Source organism: Heteronotia binoei, chromosome 4 (assembly GCF_032191835.1).
Source record: "Heteronotia binoei isolate CCM8104 ecotype False Entrance Well chromosome 4, APGP_CSIRO_Hbin_v1, whole genome shotgun sequence".
NCBI lineage: Eukaryota > Metazoa > Chordata > Lepidosauria > Squamata > Gekkonidae > Heteronotia > Heteronotia binoei.
In genome coordinates this window covers 139,881,809-139,899,597 of record NC_083226.1, presented here as the reverse complement: position 1 = coordinate 139,899,597, position 17,789 = coordinate 139,881,809, and the positions used below count along the sequence as shown (strand labels likewise).

Genomic DNA, 17,789 nt, shown 5'->3' with positions numbered 1-17,789 from the left:
AGCAGATTCTGTGTTCCAGATCTGAGTACCCTCTAGGGAACATATGGAGAGAGATGGTCCCTAAGGTATAGGGCTCTAAAGGTAATAACCAGCACCTTGTAGCGAATCTGGTACCATCGGCAGCCAGTGCAGCTCCTGCAGCCCAGGCTATATGTGCTCCCGCATGGGAAGCCCCAATAACAGCCTAGCCGCTGCATTCTGCACCAGCTGTAGTCTCCGGATTTGAGACAAGGGCAGCCCCATGTAGAGGGTGTTAGAGTAGTCCAATCTTGAGGTAACTATAGTGTGGATCACAGTTGCCAGGTCATCACGGTCAAAGAAGGGGACCAACTGCCTTGCCCGCCTAAGATGGAAAAAGGCGGATTTGGCAGTGGCTGCTATCTGCACCTTCATTGTCAGTGAAGGTTCCAGTAGCACCCCCAAGCTTCTGACCTTGGGCACCACTACAAGTGGTGCACTATCAAAAGCTGGCAGGGGGATTCCCCTTCCCAGGCCGCCACGGCTCAGGCAAAGGACCTCTGTCTTTGTAGGATTCAGCTTCAGTCGACTCAGCTTAAGCCACCCTGCCATAGGGTTGTCTACTCAAACTGGCAGCGGCTCTCTAGAGTCTTAGGTGGAGGTCTTTCACATCACCTCCTTCCTAATCCTTTGAGCTGGAGATGCCAGGGATTGAGGAACCTGGAATAAAGCCCTGCTAGGCACAAAGAAACCAGTTCGGCAAATAATTGATTGGTATATCTAAACAGCAGGCATGTAATATCTTCATATCATGTTTGCTGTGCATGAGAGTCATTGACAGTCCAAGAGAAATGAAAAGATAGGATGATTTGGGTTTAGATTTAAACTGGAAATGTTAGTGCATAATCTCCATTATACCTTCTAGTAAATGAGCCTTTTTTCCACAGTGTATCTTATTACATTTCAAAGGGCAGGTTAGGTTATAATTTTTGTACCATTCACTTTCATGCTTTCCTCCAGCAGTAATGAAAGATTTGGCTCAGACACTTGCAGATTTAATCTTCCAGCTTTAACTTTCCATAGGTCTTTGCCAGGTAATAACTCTGAAATATCTCTTTTTACTGAGAACTCCTCCAAAAGGTGCAGCTGCGTGCCGGTTTCGTCTTGCAGTTTGTAGCTATGTTGGCAGGGCTTAGATGCAAGGTATGTTTGTCGGCTCCCACACGTTGCTGTTGCTAAATGCTGTTCAGGCCTGTCTTCGCTAGTGAGAGGGAAGAGCATGTGGATTGGAGGGAATTACAGCTTCTGTGCTATCTGATTGGTTATCACTGTGGCAAAGTAAAAATAGAACCTGTGGAAAATCCTGCATTTCTGACATGTCATCAGAAGCCTCCCTTAACCTGGGATAAATGCTTAATGACTAGTAAAGAAGGCATGACTAGCTGTCCAAGACACCTCTAGCACTGTGTGCATTTTGGAGATAGTAGGATTTAAAAGAAATAAAATAAAAGTAACCTTTGTTTTGTGTGAAGTGTAACATGATTACTTTAAGTGAAAAATTGATACTGGATTGCAGCAAAGGGATCTGCAAAGTTGCCCGGATTTTGAAGAATGGACTTGGCTCCCCAAGCTTCTGTGCTGCATTACAGCACACTTCAAAGCAGAAGATAATTTTAAAGTCAGGTATTGATTTGCAAACTGCTTGTCAAGTTTTATTATATGCATGTGCTCCCTAAAAAATGGCATGTTGAAAGTAGGGCTCAGTTCTCACTGTATTTCTTTTGATGTGTGTGTAGTCCTCTGCTCTGATCCATATTCAGAGCCTGTTTTGGCTTTGGAAGTCAGCATTCTTACTCTCCCCCCCCCCCCCCCCACGCTGTAGAATGTCAGCATTTTGACAATTAAAAACAGCAAGAACAAAACCTGGCCTTCTGCTTAAATGTTATAAAATGGAATTTAGTTCTAAGGATGCTATAAACTGTTTAGTTTGGCAAGCTTAATGCTTCTTGAGGTTTTCTGTTTTTTTATTTTTTGTTTTACTTTAAATGACTGTAATTTTCAGTTTTCTGCCAAAGGTGGAAAGTTTACTGTTGAGAGTACCAGATCAGTTATAAGGGTGTGGGATCATTATATATGAGACATGCAGAACAGTACAGCTAGCTTCTGCTTGGGACCAGTTTTTAAAAAAAATTAAAACAATTGTAAAATAACTTCCTATACTATTATTTCAGGGTTGATGATATCTCATCATATTTTTCATTTATCACTTCATCATATTCTGTTTTTATGTAGGTTGTAATAATTTGCCTTTGAAATGTTAACTTTTCATTAAAATAAAATTTACAGAATTAGTTTTAATTAAGTGGGATGAGCGTTAGATTAAAAAAGTTAGATGAAGGAAAATAAATTGTATGTAACAGAAAGCAAATGGATTGTAAGAATATGCTCAATTCCATATTGCACTATTTTGCTAAGTAGAATAGTTGGAACAAGTTTCGGAAGTAATGTTTAATACTTTAATAAGTTTCAGAGGTAATGTTTAATACTTACTATAAAATTATAGTGCCTTTGTATAATTATGGAATTATTCTGGTTTCATGAAAGCTTATACTAAACACTCCCCAGAATGTTTCTAAGAGCCCCGTGGTGCAGAGTGGTAAAGCTGCAATACTGCAATCCAAAGCTCTGCTCACAACCTGAGTTTGGAAGCTGGGTTCAGGTAGCCGTCTCCAGGTTGACTCAGCCTTCCATCAGTAAAATGAGGAGCCAGCTTGCTGGGGGGAAAGTGTAGATGACTGGGGAAGGCAATGGCAAACCACCCCGTTAAAAGTCTGCCGTGAAAACGTTGTGAAAGCAACATCACCCCAGAGTCAAAAACAACTGGTGCTTGCAGTTGTTGATCAAACCTTTACCTTTAGAGTGTTTCTGCCCAGGCATTAAATAGTTAAAATTGACCAGTAATAAAATCCAAGGCTGGCAGTCTGAAATACAGGTTGCCTTATCTCCTGGAAGGAATGTTCAGATATCCTTGTCTGTTTTTAAATATGTGGGAAGGTAACAGGATACTAGATACTTTGAACATTCCATTTGCTTGTTTTGGTGTTTCAATTGACATATAACTTGCTTCACCAGATTATAGTAACTTGTATATATGGACATACTGTGTTAGTTTTTGTTGAAAATAGACAATAAAGGAACATAGGATGTATTATGTATATTATATACTTAGCGATGTTTTGACAATTATGGATTTCTTCTGGTAAAAGACTGTAGACCTTGGACCTCAGAAGAATGAGAACATCTATTATTTGCTTTCCTTGCAGACACCACTAGAGGGAGTGAGAGGCAGTATAATTCCCTTTCATTTTTGCCTTTATGAATGCACCTTCAAACATATACAAGGTTTCCTGCTCTTGTAGGAGAACCTTATATACACAGTCACATGTGCATATATTGGGAAGATGTAATTGTCAGCACATTAATTGATTCACTACTGATTTACATACTTGGAATGCATATACTTTTATTTTTGAAACAAGATGTTTCTGGCAGTGGGTAGATGAGCCTATGTTTTGAAACAGTTTAGTTCTTAAGGAGCAAACATAGCTTCTTTAAAATGTTCATATGGGTCTGTGGTTGCAATGTGTTCACGATCTGAATGACCAACCATGGGTCCGCAGCACTGTGATGACAGTATAGGGAGCAATGTCTGATCAACAGAAACCACCGCCCCAAACTCAAGTAACTTATTTAAAGCTGAGATACAGCTGCGGCAACCTGCCTGTCTGATGGCACCCACTAATTATGGCAGGTTCAAATAATTACTTCTATTTTGATTTTAACAGCTTTTTAAAATATGATGTTTAAATGGATTTTTGTAAACAATTTAAATCATTGTACAACTGTTTGACAAAAGAAGGTGTGCGTAAGCAATGTTGCCTCTAAGCTGTGGAGTCCTGTGAGCAAAAATTTGACTTTGTGAGCTACTGGCACAAATTTGTGAGCTACTGCACAAATTAGTTTGTTTAGGGCCATTTTTCCTGAGCTGAGACAAAAATGTATGAGCTAGAGACTTAAAAATTGTGAGCTAGCTCACACTAACTCAGCTTATTGGGAACACTGTGGGTAGGTCCTTTAGGTCAGGGGTGGCCAACGGTAGCTCTCCAGATGTTTTTTTTGCCTACAACTCCCATCAGCCCCAGCCAGCATGGCCAATGGCTGGGGCTGATGGGAGTTGTAGGCAAAAAACATCTGGAGAGCTACCGTTGGCCACCCCTGCTTTAGATAGATAAAAGGATTTTGTTTGTTTGTTTGTTTTTTTCTGTATTTATATTGAGTCTGCATTTAAGGTGTGAACCTGCTCCTGGTAATGAAGACTCATAGCTTCAAAAACAGAGATGTGTGGCTATAGGAAGGCAGTGCTTGTGAAAGGCACTGATTTGTGAAAGGCACTGACCCAGTGAAGCCAGTGTAGGGAAGAGGACAATGGAAATGGCTTTCACCAAGTGCCATTTTGTTCCAAGCATTTTGTTACCAGTAAAGAAAGAAGAAACAAGAATTTTCCACACCACATTGAGAGTTAGGTAGCATTTGCAGAATGTACAGTATTGCACCCTTCCCCCATAGAAAGCTCTGCACATGTGATTTGAGGGAGCTCTCTACTAGTAAAGGTAGCAAGCTAGCCCAATAGAGATTTTGCAGGGACATCAAAAGGCAGAGAAGCAGGGAAGGTTGGACATCAATTGCACTGTATGTTAATGGGAAGTAAAAGATACAGCAAGCGTCCTATAGAGATAGGTATCAGGAGGTCCTAGAAGCAGCAAAGGATGAAATGGTGGCAAAGGATTGCTGATTTGTGCCTTATCTCTTGGGATTGCCCAGTGCCAGTGGATCTTGGATGGAAAAATGATGCAGCACCTGACCTTCATAGATGGTCAGCATCCTGTCAATGTCCTCGGATGCTGAGCTGTGTGCCATGCCAAGCAGTCATCCTTATCAGTCACATTGAGAGGGGAGGTGGGGTCAGTGTTCAAAGGTTGCTGGGAAAGGTGTGGCTGGATTACACAGTTAGGCAACTCCAGAAGGTGCTCAGTTTGCCTAACGACATGTCCATGAGAGGGTTTGGATTAATAAAGCAGATCATTTTGTTATCCTTCAAGGCTTATATTTCTGATGTGATATGGATTTAAAGAGTCTTATATAAAGAAAGGTGTAACAATGACAGAAGAATTTCCAGGGCAGATTTTCTAATTAGAAACCAGTTATTTAAACATAAAATTTGAAATCTGAGAGTGAAGTACCCTTTCTTTTAAATAAAGTTATTACGTAAGATTCTAATACGCAAGCAAGGACCAATGAGCAAATTGTTTACATAGACTTTGACAGAGGATAAAGAGAATTTGTTCAGTGTTTAAAATTTAACCAGCTACATTACATCTCATGACTTCCTTAGCTTAACTGTTTTATTTAATCTATTTCTGTTCTTTTTTTTACAGCTTTTACACTTCCAGATCTTTCTGAACAATTTTCACCACCTGATAATGCCCCGCCACTCCTTGTCAAATTAGTGGAAACCATTGAAAGAAAAGGTATGTGGTGGATGAACAGGGCTAGCTTATTAATTTGCTACGTGCCCAAATATTCAAAACAGGCTCTCTGGAGAGTTGTATTTTATATAGCAAGCTGCAGCTATAAATGTTAGGAACCACTTTAGTTACTATTTAATCTTTTGCAGTTCTTACATGCTTGCATAGTAATGTCAGAATAGAATCCCAAGTCTATGAGTTTTTCCCCCAATTAATAATCAAACAAATCTAATTCAGATGTACTCCATGGGTATGCATCTGCTGCTTGATTAATAGCTGCTTGGATTATTGAAAAATTAGTCAGGCTTGTATGGTTCGCCCATTGATTATAGAGCTGTACTGAACTAGATATTACCCTAAGTTAACATATACTACTGTGAATGGAGCAAATTTACAGATGGTAAATTAAAACTCTCTCTTTAAGAATAACTGGTCTTCAAGGCTGGGGAAGAGGCAAGGATATGATTTGGGGTCATACAACCATAAAGGGGAATTTGCAGGAATTGTCTGTTCTCCCCCCTCCCCTCCTCCATTGTGTGAGTCATGGAAATGCTCTTGCAGGAGGTGGGATTTTTTGGCTGCTGGTCCCCAAAGCATATCACATTCTGTTGCTATTCCTGAGGGTCTCTTCCTGACACTGAGAAGTGGCTTGAGGGAGGGGGGTTGATTGAGCCTCAGTGGAGAGAGGAATAACTGCAAAACTCCTTCTGTTCACAGTAGGATGGAACTCAACTGTATGAATTTGGAAAACACCAGTAAAAATAAACTGTTTTCATTTCAAATAGTATTTCTAGCCCTGAAAGTAATGGCAGTAAACCTTTGTTCCAAGAGAAGAGAAAAACTATTTGATATTATGTGATAGCCCTTCCTCAAGCAGTGAGAAGTCCTGAGCAGTACATCAGGGCTCAGTTTCATCTGGATAAGAGAGAGACAGCTCTGTCAACTTGCAATGCCTTTTAATACTATGAATATATAAGCAGAGCTCTTCTCAGTTTCAGTGAATTCTGCTTTTAAAAAGTCCTTGGTTTTCTATCTCTCTGTGTCCAAATTTGCTATTAAGTTTTTCTCCACCCATTGTGTTGCCTCCTAATAGCTGGAGAATAAACATATGCTTCAACTCCTTGAAAATCCATTCATTCAGAGATAGGAAACCCATTCAGTGTAATTGTCAGGTGAATGTATAGAAATATACTTATTTTTCCCCTTAAAGGTTTCTTTCTTCCATCATATTAAACTGTCTAAAAGTATTTGTTTTAGAATTTTCCCCGTTCTAGTATTCTGTATTTTTCAACCAAAGGTGAATATTATGTATGCATTTCTTCATAATTGCTTTCTTGCATTACTCCACTACCTTCCTTGTTACATATTCATTGCCTCTTCCCTAATAGAAAGACTTGTGTTCTTGCAGTACCTTTGAAGTTCTAACAGAAGAGGGCATTAGGGCTGCCAACAGCTGGGGGGTGGGAGGAATTACCTATGCCTTTAATAGAGGATTAATATGTGGAAACGGGCAGACAAAGCTTTTCATGCCATAGAGTTAAATAACATCACCTGGTAAGTAACAAGCCATTCAGCCTCTGATAAAGAAATGGAGCATTTTTTTCTCTAGGATGTTGGCAACCCTAGTGGGTATTGTTGGCAACTGGGCGGCAAGGTTCTGTTTTCTGTAGGGTGTTTTTGCAGGCTCCCACTGTTATCCTGGCAGGCATGGCTGCCTAACCTTTGAGGATAGCAAATACACAACATTTTAATGGGCCATTTGGACCTGCTGTTTCTCTTAAGTGGAGCCAGTGTTTAATGTCAGCAACATCAAACACATCCTTTGAACAGAAAGTGGTAGGTCAGGTAGTTCCTACACCTAAAGCTGCTATTTCAAAATGTGCAGTTGCTATATCAGATGTTCTCTACCAATGCAGCTGTTTTGTATCTCTGGCCATGAAATTCAGACCCTGCACCTATTTGCTGCTTTAAAATGAGAGGTTTTAACCAACCTGTACTGTTTAATCTGTCTCTAAGTACATTAAAAAACAAGGGACCATGCAAAAAGGGTTTGAATAATATGTCAGGCATAGCCTCCAGTTGCCCTAGAAAGCAGTTCCCACAGTGTATGTTGCTGTGATGCATGTGAGTGACTGAGGACAGAATCACCTAACACTTCTAATTCTGAACCTGATCCTCAGAGTGCAGATTGGAGGCGGGGGGAAGGGAGGAAAAACAGTGGCAGCCAGGAGGTTAGAAGGTAGATAGCAAAGGCGGCAGCTGCTAGGATTGGCACACTTTCTCTTTCCTTCGTTTCCTTTCCCCTCCTCCACCACATGTGGAAAAGAAAGATGGGCAACTGCAGTGCCTACATGGAGTGCACACCTGCTGCCCATGAACCATCCAGGAAAGATTTCAGACAAGTGAATACAGAAAGAGCTAGAAGATGCTCTCATTCATAAGACCAATCTCTTCTGTTTTTAAGGACTGGAATGTTCAACATTGTACAGAACACAAGGGTCAAGCAGCATTGCAGAATTAAGACAAATTACAGAGTGCGGTAAGTGTCCCCCGCCCAGCTAAAGTATGTTAATAAGAAAAATAAGTGGCTGGATTTCAGTGTGATCTACTTTCAGGTGCACTTGCGTAAGGTCACAGTGTTAATATGTTTATTGCGCTCTTTAATCTAACAAGCTTTTTTACATGTGAACCATAAACATTTAGATAAAATACTTTTTAAAAGTATACTAGTATCATTACAGTGTTGGCTCTAATTAAATATGTAGTCCAGTAAATTAACTATAAATGTACAATAATGATCATAAGAGAAATGTAGGCTTTTCCATAAATACCTTGTACAAAGTTAGCTATGAAGAAACTTAGTTGACTGAATAATTGTAAGAATACATGGTATAATTCAAGGTAACATCCTGCCCAAAGTTTGGGAGTATTCAGAGCAAGCTGCTGTTTGTCTGTTATGTCCTATTTGTAATGACTGAAATCTAAAGATCTCCTTTAGTGAGCAGCATAGAGTTTAATTGTACTTTATTATAATGTCCAAATACAGCCACTGACCACAATGCTTTTTATCAGAAGAACTTATAGCAAGAAGGATGCTGAAACCAGTGTAGGGAATTTTGGTTTAAACACTATCTTTGTGACTGTGTGATACATTTTTTTATTTCATGTGCCACAGCATTTTGCAGTATTTGTGGTGTGAGATATCTCTTTGTCTTAGGAGGATGAAAAACAGACTCCACAATCCAGTGTTTCATTTATAACCCAGTTTAGTCAATGGGACAAGAGTAGTTTAAACTTAATAGTTGAATGAATTTGCTGACTCAGCTGAAAGCTTTCCTTTAGCAATTTTTGTTCAGTAAACAAACATCTAAAACACTGGAGGATTTCCTGGTCTTCCAGAGTTAATAATAATACATTATGAACCGTGCAGAGTTTGAGAGTCCAGAACGCTAGTGAATATAACTGGAAGTAATTGTACCTATATACTGCTAGGAATTATGGAACTTTTTGAACTTAAAATTATACTTTTAAAGAATTTTATTCCATAGGCTCAAGTGCACGAATGTTTGCATATATACAGTCAGGTATAATGCTAGAACTCTAAAAGAAACTTCAATTTCAATGCCGCTACTTGATTTTTTTCCCCACCCTGGCCTTGATATTAGTTGTTCTCTACTGCACTACTGTTTACTCAAAATATTAGTATGTAAAATGCAACCCTTTCAAAAATATCTTGAACTTTCAAGGCCCAGAGTGATCTACTAATATTGCCACTTGAAGCAGAGGTAAATATACCAAGAATCAAAGATGTTGCAAAGAACACTTAAAACATTTTTGAGATTTGGTCACTTCAGTAACATAATGGTCTGCATGATAGGCCATCATCAGTATGTACCTTGTCATGTTCTTCCTTAACTATCAACTAGCATCATCACTAGAAAGCATTTATCCAGCTTAAGGAGCCTTCCTCTAATGGAAGTGTATTTAAAGTTCCTTAGACTGGAGAAAGGCTTTGCTGAGCAAAGTGGTAGGACACAAACCAGCGTTTTTAGATTGATTGCTACATAAAGCTGAAGCCCATTTGATGTCTTTTATGACAGTCTTCTAAAGATCTAAAAAAGTACACACTAGAGTGCCTTGCTACAAAAATCACATTGAAGTATCAAACTGAAGTATTAGCTTTGTGCATGTTAATAAAAAATACAGATTTTTTTAAAGGTCTAGAAATCAAAGCATAGTGTTTTTTCTCTCTCCAGATCTTTCAACAGTGGATTTTGATGCCATTGATCTGCAGATTTTATCAGATGCTTTGAAGAGGTACTTTCTGGACCTGCCAAATCCTGTCATTCCAGCATCTGTTTACAATGAAATTATTTCCACAGCACAAGGTGAGAATAAGAAAATATTACTCAGCATAGAACTGTTGTAGATAGAATTCTCAGAATCAGTAGTGCAGGGATTAACTGTATTTCAGGTTTGGCTACAATATTTTTTTAATTTGATTTTCTTTTTAGATCATGTTTCTCCCTGAGACTTAAAGTGAAAGTTACTTGCACAGTGTAAATCAATACAATCCATATGATGGTATATTTAATAAATAATATTTTAGAAATAGGATTACAAAAGTTTGAATAAGCATAGTGCAGTTCAGTGTGCCCAAAAGAAAAATCTTGTGCAAAACTCAGATACAATATTTGACCTTTAAGATAACTCACAGTTGAAACGTGTACACATGTTATGAGTGCACCTTAACATTCTTTTTAGATGTTTAAAAGCATAAAGTGCAAATGGTTCTCAAAGTTAAGAACTTGGTGTGCTTGACTAAGTACAGTATCTGCACGAACACTGTTTTAACTATCAAGGATTTGTCCGTATGCAGAAAGAGCTAATTGTTAACCTTTTATCAGCACTTTTCAGAGTAAATGTATTAGGCACAAGAATCTGAAGTCCGTTGGCAATTATCAAATACAGTGCAATAAATACATGCAGATAAAACCCATTGCTTGTAATAATTATTTCAGACAGTGAGACTGAAAACTTTCTCAGTGACCAGTTTCATATTTAGTTGAAAGTCCTAGGGAAGAGGATATTAATGCTGGTGTAACTTTCAAGCTAAAACAGCACCTCTGAGACCTATCTGCTGCGTCTTAGAATTACCCAATCATGTATGATACTAAACAGAAGACAGATGTCTGCCAGCACAAATTGAACATTTTGTGGTTTTTACCAAGTGATTCTTCACTTTCAGTTTGACTTCTGTAGAGTTGGGGGGTTTTGCTCACAAAGTTTTTGCTCTTTAAAAGGCTTGTGCCTTTCTTGAAGGAGTGAATTTTTCCCCAAAAAAGTATACATTTGAAGTTTTAAAGCAATTATTGGATGAGTGCAAGCTTATCAAGGATGCATGTCTCTCTTTGCAGAAGGGCAGAATGCAGAGGAATCTGCTCAGGTGCTGAAGAAGCTCATCAGATCATCTAATATACCTCAACAGTACTGGCTTACCCTCCAATATCTGCTCAAACACTTCTCCAGACTTTGTCAGACTTCTACCAAAAATCTTTTGAATGCAAGATCATTGGCTGAAATTTTTAGTACTCTGCTGTTCAGGTCCCAGGTGGCAAGGTGAGAAATGTACACATATCTGATTATTATCTAGAATATTTAATTCACATTCAGCATACTTTTTATTACGGTAATATATTGCAATTATTTTTATAGCTCTGACAGTATTGAACATCACATTAAGATCTTGGAACTGTTAATTACAAGTGAATGGAATGAAAGACAACCTGCACCAGGTAAGAACATATTTTGGAAATTGTGTTAATCCATAGCAAATGTATTGTTTTCCATTTCTAAAAATGAACTTTTGTTAGTGGCATTTTTCCTTAGTATTTCAATTTTTCCTCTTTTGAAATGAGGGTTTGCCTTTTGCATTTGCTTTTTCTTGATCTATGCCCCTGAAATCAAGTAGCCTGTTGAAACATGTAAGAAATAAGTACTTGCCAATGGAACAGATATCTAGCATATCATTTACACGAGTAAATAAATAGAGACCCAATTTAAAATAAATGGTCTCCAAATGAGATAAAATATTTCACTGTACATATTTTTAATGGAGAGTTTTTAAATGGTACAGTAGACATGTGTAGTATTACAAACTGTTATTTTCCCATTAGCAAATTTTCTTAGTTATTTGTTTCAACAGTGTTTTGGGGGGGAAATTCCCTAAGAAATGCATATTATCAGGAATCAAATGCATAATGTACAAGCAACATCCTCCACATAATTGCTGACCACATAAATACAACCAGTTATTAATGGCTATTTGCGATGCCTTTCATTCAGATCAGAAAAAAACATGATTTGAAAACAGATACCAGTATTGGCCTTAATCAGGAGCAGAATTTAAATCAGACATATATGTAGATATTGTTTTAGAAAATGATACTGTTGTTTACACATACCATTAAAATGTCTATCTGAATGTCAGTGTCAGGGACATTACAGAGTTGCTACAGGGATTACTGACATATATAGGGTAAGATAGTAAGGGTAGTTAGTAAGAGGTATCTGTCAAAATGTTAGGATCAGATGAAAAAAATTACCCAGATTAATTGGGCAACCTTTTTTATATACTCATATTAAAAATGCAGATAGTGTTATGATAGAAAATTTATTTACGATACTTATTGTCCACTGTTCTCACTGTTGAGGGCTACACGGTGTAAGCCAATACAATCAACAGGATGGCACATCCCATACACGGTGTAAGCCAATACAATCAACAGGATGGCACATCCCATAAGCAATGTTATAGGATTAGAATTGCAGAAAGCTGAAACAAAGCATAAGTATCATGAATTAATGGTCTTCTTACACAGAGGAGGGAGGATGATGCCTGTTGCATACTTAAATAAGTTTTGGATCTCAAATAAATGTACTGAGCAGAAGATTCTGGCCCTCCTGATGGCACCTGGGTTTTGGCCATTGTGTGACATAGTGTTGGATTGGATGGGCCATTGGCCTGATCCAATATGGCTTCTGTTATGTTCTTATTCTTCAGATTTGATTGGCTGGGGTTGACTAAAAATCATTGTACAAGTAGCTGAGTTTCTATCCTGTGCTTTGAAAATATGGGCTGAGATAACGTCTGGTGTATAATTTTCTTTAATAACTCCAAACTCTTTTCATTGTATGATGTACTGGAATTGAATGATATATGTTGAGATATGATTTTAGGTTAATTAATTCATGTTGTTTGCTTGACTTCTATATGGCTTATGGGCTGTAGTAAAGGTTGACTGACTGTGTACTGTTTATGTAAATTTAATCAGTTGCTTCATTGGTTAAAAAAATACTTAGTGGATTAGTCAAGTGACAGACTTCATGTGGAAGTTTTTGAATGACTGAGATGCTTTATGAATGATAAGTGTTCAACATTACAAACGTGCTGAACCAAAGTAAAGAACGTGAACATTGTTCAGCAGCTCTCGTACCTAATAAAACTCCATGTATTTATTGACTTTACCATTACCTTCTGTTAGGAGCAGAATGTTTCATGTACAGGTGCTTGAGGCCATGTTGTGAATGAAGGCCATACATAAATCAATTTATTTGTAATATATATGTTACAGAACTTTTTAAAGGACTTCCTGTTCTACAAAATGAGCTACATGTTTGTAGTCTATAATAGCGATATATGGTTGAGGTCATAGTTACCAAAGAGAAGCAAGCAGGCAATGGGATTCTTTTTAGGGATGCCTGAACACTCACAGGTTTAGCTGATGTCCTGTTCACCAGTTGTGATCAAGGAGCCAATTTTTCAGTGATCAGTTTGACTGTCTGTCAACCTGTTCTTGACTATTTGTTGAGCAGTTCTTGTCTATTCAGCAGGTTGCTTCACTGTATTCCTTCCTGACCATTCAGTACAGCACAGTTGGGTTTTCCATGGGGTCTTTTTGCACATGCATGTTCTACCTTGGAGGTGGAGGACATCTTGGTGGGTGACTCCCACCATCCTATCAGGAAGGCAGGAACTAGAATTTTTCTCTTCCTGTCTGTGGTGGGAGTCACCCATCTCTTCAGTTTTGGTAACTCCAAAAAGTAGTAACATGAAACCAGGAGAAACCAGGTAATTAAGAGGAATCATAAAGAAATCAAGATATATACAAGGAAGGTGGCCTCTGTTGACAGTGACTTCAGGAGGGACAAGAGAACTTCATTTCCTCAGAGGAGACGGATCCTTCATGGTCTGTTCTACCTCTGAGAGCGGAAGATACCTTGGTGAAATCTCCCAAAGCAGTGTCCCCATTATTCAGGAGGGTCATCGTCTTTGACAGAAGTCTTTGCAGTATTCTTCTGCCGAAGGCAGCATTAGCTGAATCATATAGGTTCATATTATAGTGGATCATGTTGCCACCTTGCAAACAGAGTAATGAGGGATGGGGCTTGAATGACTTATAAGCTTCTATGATGCAGGTCTTGAGTGTAGTGCTGATAATAGTTTTTGACATCTTCCTACCCAAGTTAGGAGGGGAAGTGTTTAGAAATAGCACATCTGTTTTTTCTGATATACTCGGTCCTGCACAAAAAGGTTTTAAGCGCTCTTCTGTTGTCTAGTATATGCCATTGCTTCTCCTTGGGATGTCTAGGCTCTAGACAGAAGGATGTCAAACTGATTTCCTGGTACTTATGGAATTGACCTTGGGTTGGAAGGCTAGGCCCATTGTTAGTGTGACTTTGTGGAAGTGTGCCTGAGCTTGATTAATTTGTTTAGGAACCTGAGATCTAGTTCAATCCCCATTCTTTTTTGAGATCATGAAGAAGATGGAATAAACTGCTTGGTCCCTCTCCACTGAAGGTATAAATTCTACTGCTTGAATACTTAGCAGGTGCAGGATTGCCTTGAATGTTATGCATTGTTTTGTCCAGTTGTGCATGGGGGAGATGACAAATCAATTTGATAAAGTTCTGATGACCTCTATGGAGTAGCCTAGCAAAACTCTTTAAAGAAATAGCTGTCCTCCTACTGGAATGCTTGAGCAGTCATTCCTTTGGGGACTTGACATCACAATATGTTCTGTCAGTTCTGTTTGCTGGTTGCTTGTTGAATTGAGAATTGAATGGTCCTTTTTAAATGCTTATCTGGATGATCCCCAGACTGATTGTCTGGTCTCCTGCTTAAATCTGGAGTTGTTTGAGCATGTTCCCTGAATAGAAACTTCATGGATACCATTGGTCCCAAGTGAACTTTTACTGTGTATTGGTTTAATGATTAATCTGTTGCCTGAGGAAGGATTCTGGAAACAGGAAAAGAGTTGGCATCCCTGTTTCAGTATTATTTCATGGGATTAAGAAAAAAGAATTGCATGTCCTTTTATGACTGAATTTGGACATTGGGGTTAGGGGCTTTCAATAGGAGCCATATGGACATTGAGTTCATTGATATTCATTAGCACGATACCCACCAATTGATTTGTCTGTAAGATGGGATTGAGTGCTTAGAATATTCTATGGACTGCTTTGGTTATAATTATTACAGTAAAGTTTGTTGTAATTTTCAATAATTATCCATAGTAATTGTGATCACAATATTTATTTGTTATAAATCTGGGTAAGGCATACTGCGAATGAAGGAGTGGCTGCTGAAGATTCTATCTTGGAGAATCTGAATGCCCTGGGCATCACTTTCTTCTTATTCCTGGCTTCAATGAGGATTTTATTGAGACCATGTCTATATAACCCATTACCTTGAAATTGGTAGGCTGAAACAATATTTTTAGAGTGGAGATCTGCTTGCCATGCTTGTAACCACAACACTTTCCTTTATCCCACTGCAGAAGTCATAGCTGTTGAAGAGAAAGTTAGAGCATCCAGTGTGGTGTCTTCTCTAAGCACATTGGCATTCAGGATTCTGTTGGCCCCTTCTAGTCTCTTCGATTGTGTTGGATCAGCTTCCAAGCCTGGACTATGACTGCCCTGGAAGTGATGGATGCTGTGGCTGATGCCTTAATCAGCATGGCAGTGGCTTTGTGTGCCTTTTTCAAGGCAGCTTCTGCTCTTTTATCCAAATTGTCTTGGGCTAATTCTGGCCATCTTTGAATAGGAGGCCAAACGATTGTGGAACTGCAACAGGTGCATCCACCAAGGGGACCTGCAAAATCTCATTTGCAAAGTTGGCGATGCATAGTTTTTTGACAAAGCTTAGAAACTGCCAATTAGCCAAAGGCTTAACCCATTCTGCCTTGTCTTTCAAAAAATAAAGGAAAGGGAAATACTCTTTCTGATGTGGAGTGTCTAGGAAAGAATTCCTTATTCCTTCTAGGTCTGGCTTTGGTATTTGATCTGGGAGGTGTAGGGTCATTGTCTAAAGGAGACACTTGAGATCTAGATATGACAGGGTCTTAGCCAGCAAGGTAGTCCTTACGCTTAAAACAATGACTAGATTGTTTAGGAACGTTAATCTCCTCATCATCATTATTTGTTAAGAACTTTCCCTTTTCTCTGTCTTCCCTATCACTACCTAAAGAGAGCTCAGCCTCCCAGTGCGCTTCCCTATTTCGTTTTCTGTCAAAAGACTGTTTTTGGCTGCCTTGGTTGACCCTTGGGTGCCCTTGTTGTAATCAGTAGCCTCGTGCCTTGGAGTTGGGGGAGGGGAGGAGTCTGAAGGAACTCTGTTGGAGCTTAAACCTTCTTGGTTACAAAAGTTAAAAATCTCCTCCATCATAGTTTGCCTTATCCTATTCATGAAGTCTGAGGAAATATTTAAGGTCCTGGGGCCAGGTATATTTCCCATCTGTAGAGAGGGGCTGGGTTGTGACACTGAGATTTGCCATGAAGGAGGTAAATCTGAGTCCATTTCTCACGGGGACTTCAGCTTCCCTGGACTTGACATGGGGGCTGGAACGTGCATCGAAATAGCTGCTTCAAAAAGGTCACTACTGCCAGGTTGGAGTGGCCATCAATTCCAAGCAGCACATTTTTGTGTGCTTTCGAACTGCCGACATGGCCGGTTCAAGTTCAAGTTAGCTTGAACGGACTGAGTTGTCTCCTGCTCTACAGCATGATGACCATGAGCAGAGGGGCTGTTTCCCCTTTGGAGATGAAACCATCTCTAGATGACCATTAGGAAGATAATGACTGCTGTCTTCGAAGTCAGCCTGAAATGGCCAATGCAATTTGCCAAGTTTCCTGCAGACTTTTTCAGAAGGGGAAGAGGGGGGAGAAGACTCAGAGGATAAGTTAGGATTGAGAAAACAGAGGAGTATAAGCAAGTATTAAGAAAGGGGAAAAAAGGAAAAGGAACAGAAGAACTCCATAGTTAAAAATTAGGATGCTAAGCCTACTAAAGAACTGGTCTCCCTGTTGAGGCAGTCACTCACATCCATCAAGATATTCCTCCTCAGAGGAAAAGGACCCTTCATGAATGGTCCATTCTCACACAGTCCAGTGGAGTTCCACTCCCTGCCCTGTCCTTTCTCCATGCCTGCTGCACTCAATGGGCAGTTCTTTGAATTTCCAGTTAAATTAGTCACATCTTCTAAAATCAACAATTGATAAATGCTGTGTTTTAATAAAAACTTACTCTTTGGTACTTGTTAAGTAATCCCTAGCAATGACTGCCTGTTGGTTTGAATCAGCATCATTGTGCATATGTAGTGTCACAAATACCCAGTGCAAACCTGTTCAGCGGGCCTTCCTGGCTATTTAACATGAACCAAACAGACTGGGTAATTAGCAAACAACTGATCAACAAATTTGAGCACCTACAAATTTCTGGTGGAATGTTCAGCATCCCTAGTTTGTTAGGCCAGGATTCAGAAAATTCTATATGCAAATCCTTACACTACTTACAAAAAATTGTTAAACCATAAATATCAACCAGTCTTTCATATTTTTATGAAATTGATACTTTTTAATGAGCAATTTATCTTTACCTGTAAGTGCATTTTCTAACAAAAAATAATAAAGTTTGTATAAAAAAATTGAAATTGATACTGATGTTTTAAGAATGTCAAATTTAGTTGAGCAGTAGAGACCTGTAATAATTAATACAGTGATGGAATAAGAATATTCTATTACAGAATCTTTTAAGTACATTATTGATTGATAATAAGCCTTGAGATTTCAGTATAAATCTTGAACTTACTATATATACTTTAAGAAATAATGACTGAGTGATTTAGCATAGGAAACATAATGGGGAAAGTAGTTTTGTTTGTTTTTCCCCTTTGCTTTCCCTTCAAA

General features: G+C 38.8%; 1 protein-coding gene across 2 annotated transcripts in view; it reads left to right on the top strand.

The window, feature by feature from the left end:
* PIK3R1 (phosphoinositide-3-kinase regulatory subunit 1) overlaps positions 1–17,789 on the top strand; it is a 62,336-nt gene that overhangs the window by 28,868 nt on the left and 15,679 nt on the right. Inside the window, exons 1-6 of one of the 2 annotated variants that reach the window (XM_060235880.1) lie at positions 1,444–1,641; positions 5,454–5,546; positions 8,008–8,082; positions 9,800–9,931; positions 10,961–11,162; positions 11,259–11,338. In XM_060235880.1, coding sequence (XP_060091863.1) covers positions 1,497–1,641; positions 5,454–5,546; positions 8,008–8,082; positions 9,800–9,931; positions 10,961–11,162; positions 11,259–11,338 — 727 coding nt within the window. In that variant the 5' untranslated portion in view covers positions 1,444–1,496. Of the gene's footprint in view, positions 1–1,443; positions 1,642–5,453; positions 5,547–8,007; positions 8,083–9,799; positions 9,932–10,960; positions 11,163–11,258; positions 11,339–17,789 lie in introns of those variants that run through there. The other variant, XM_060235879.1, reaches the window with a different exon arrangement.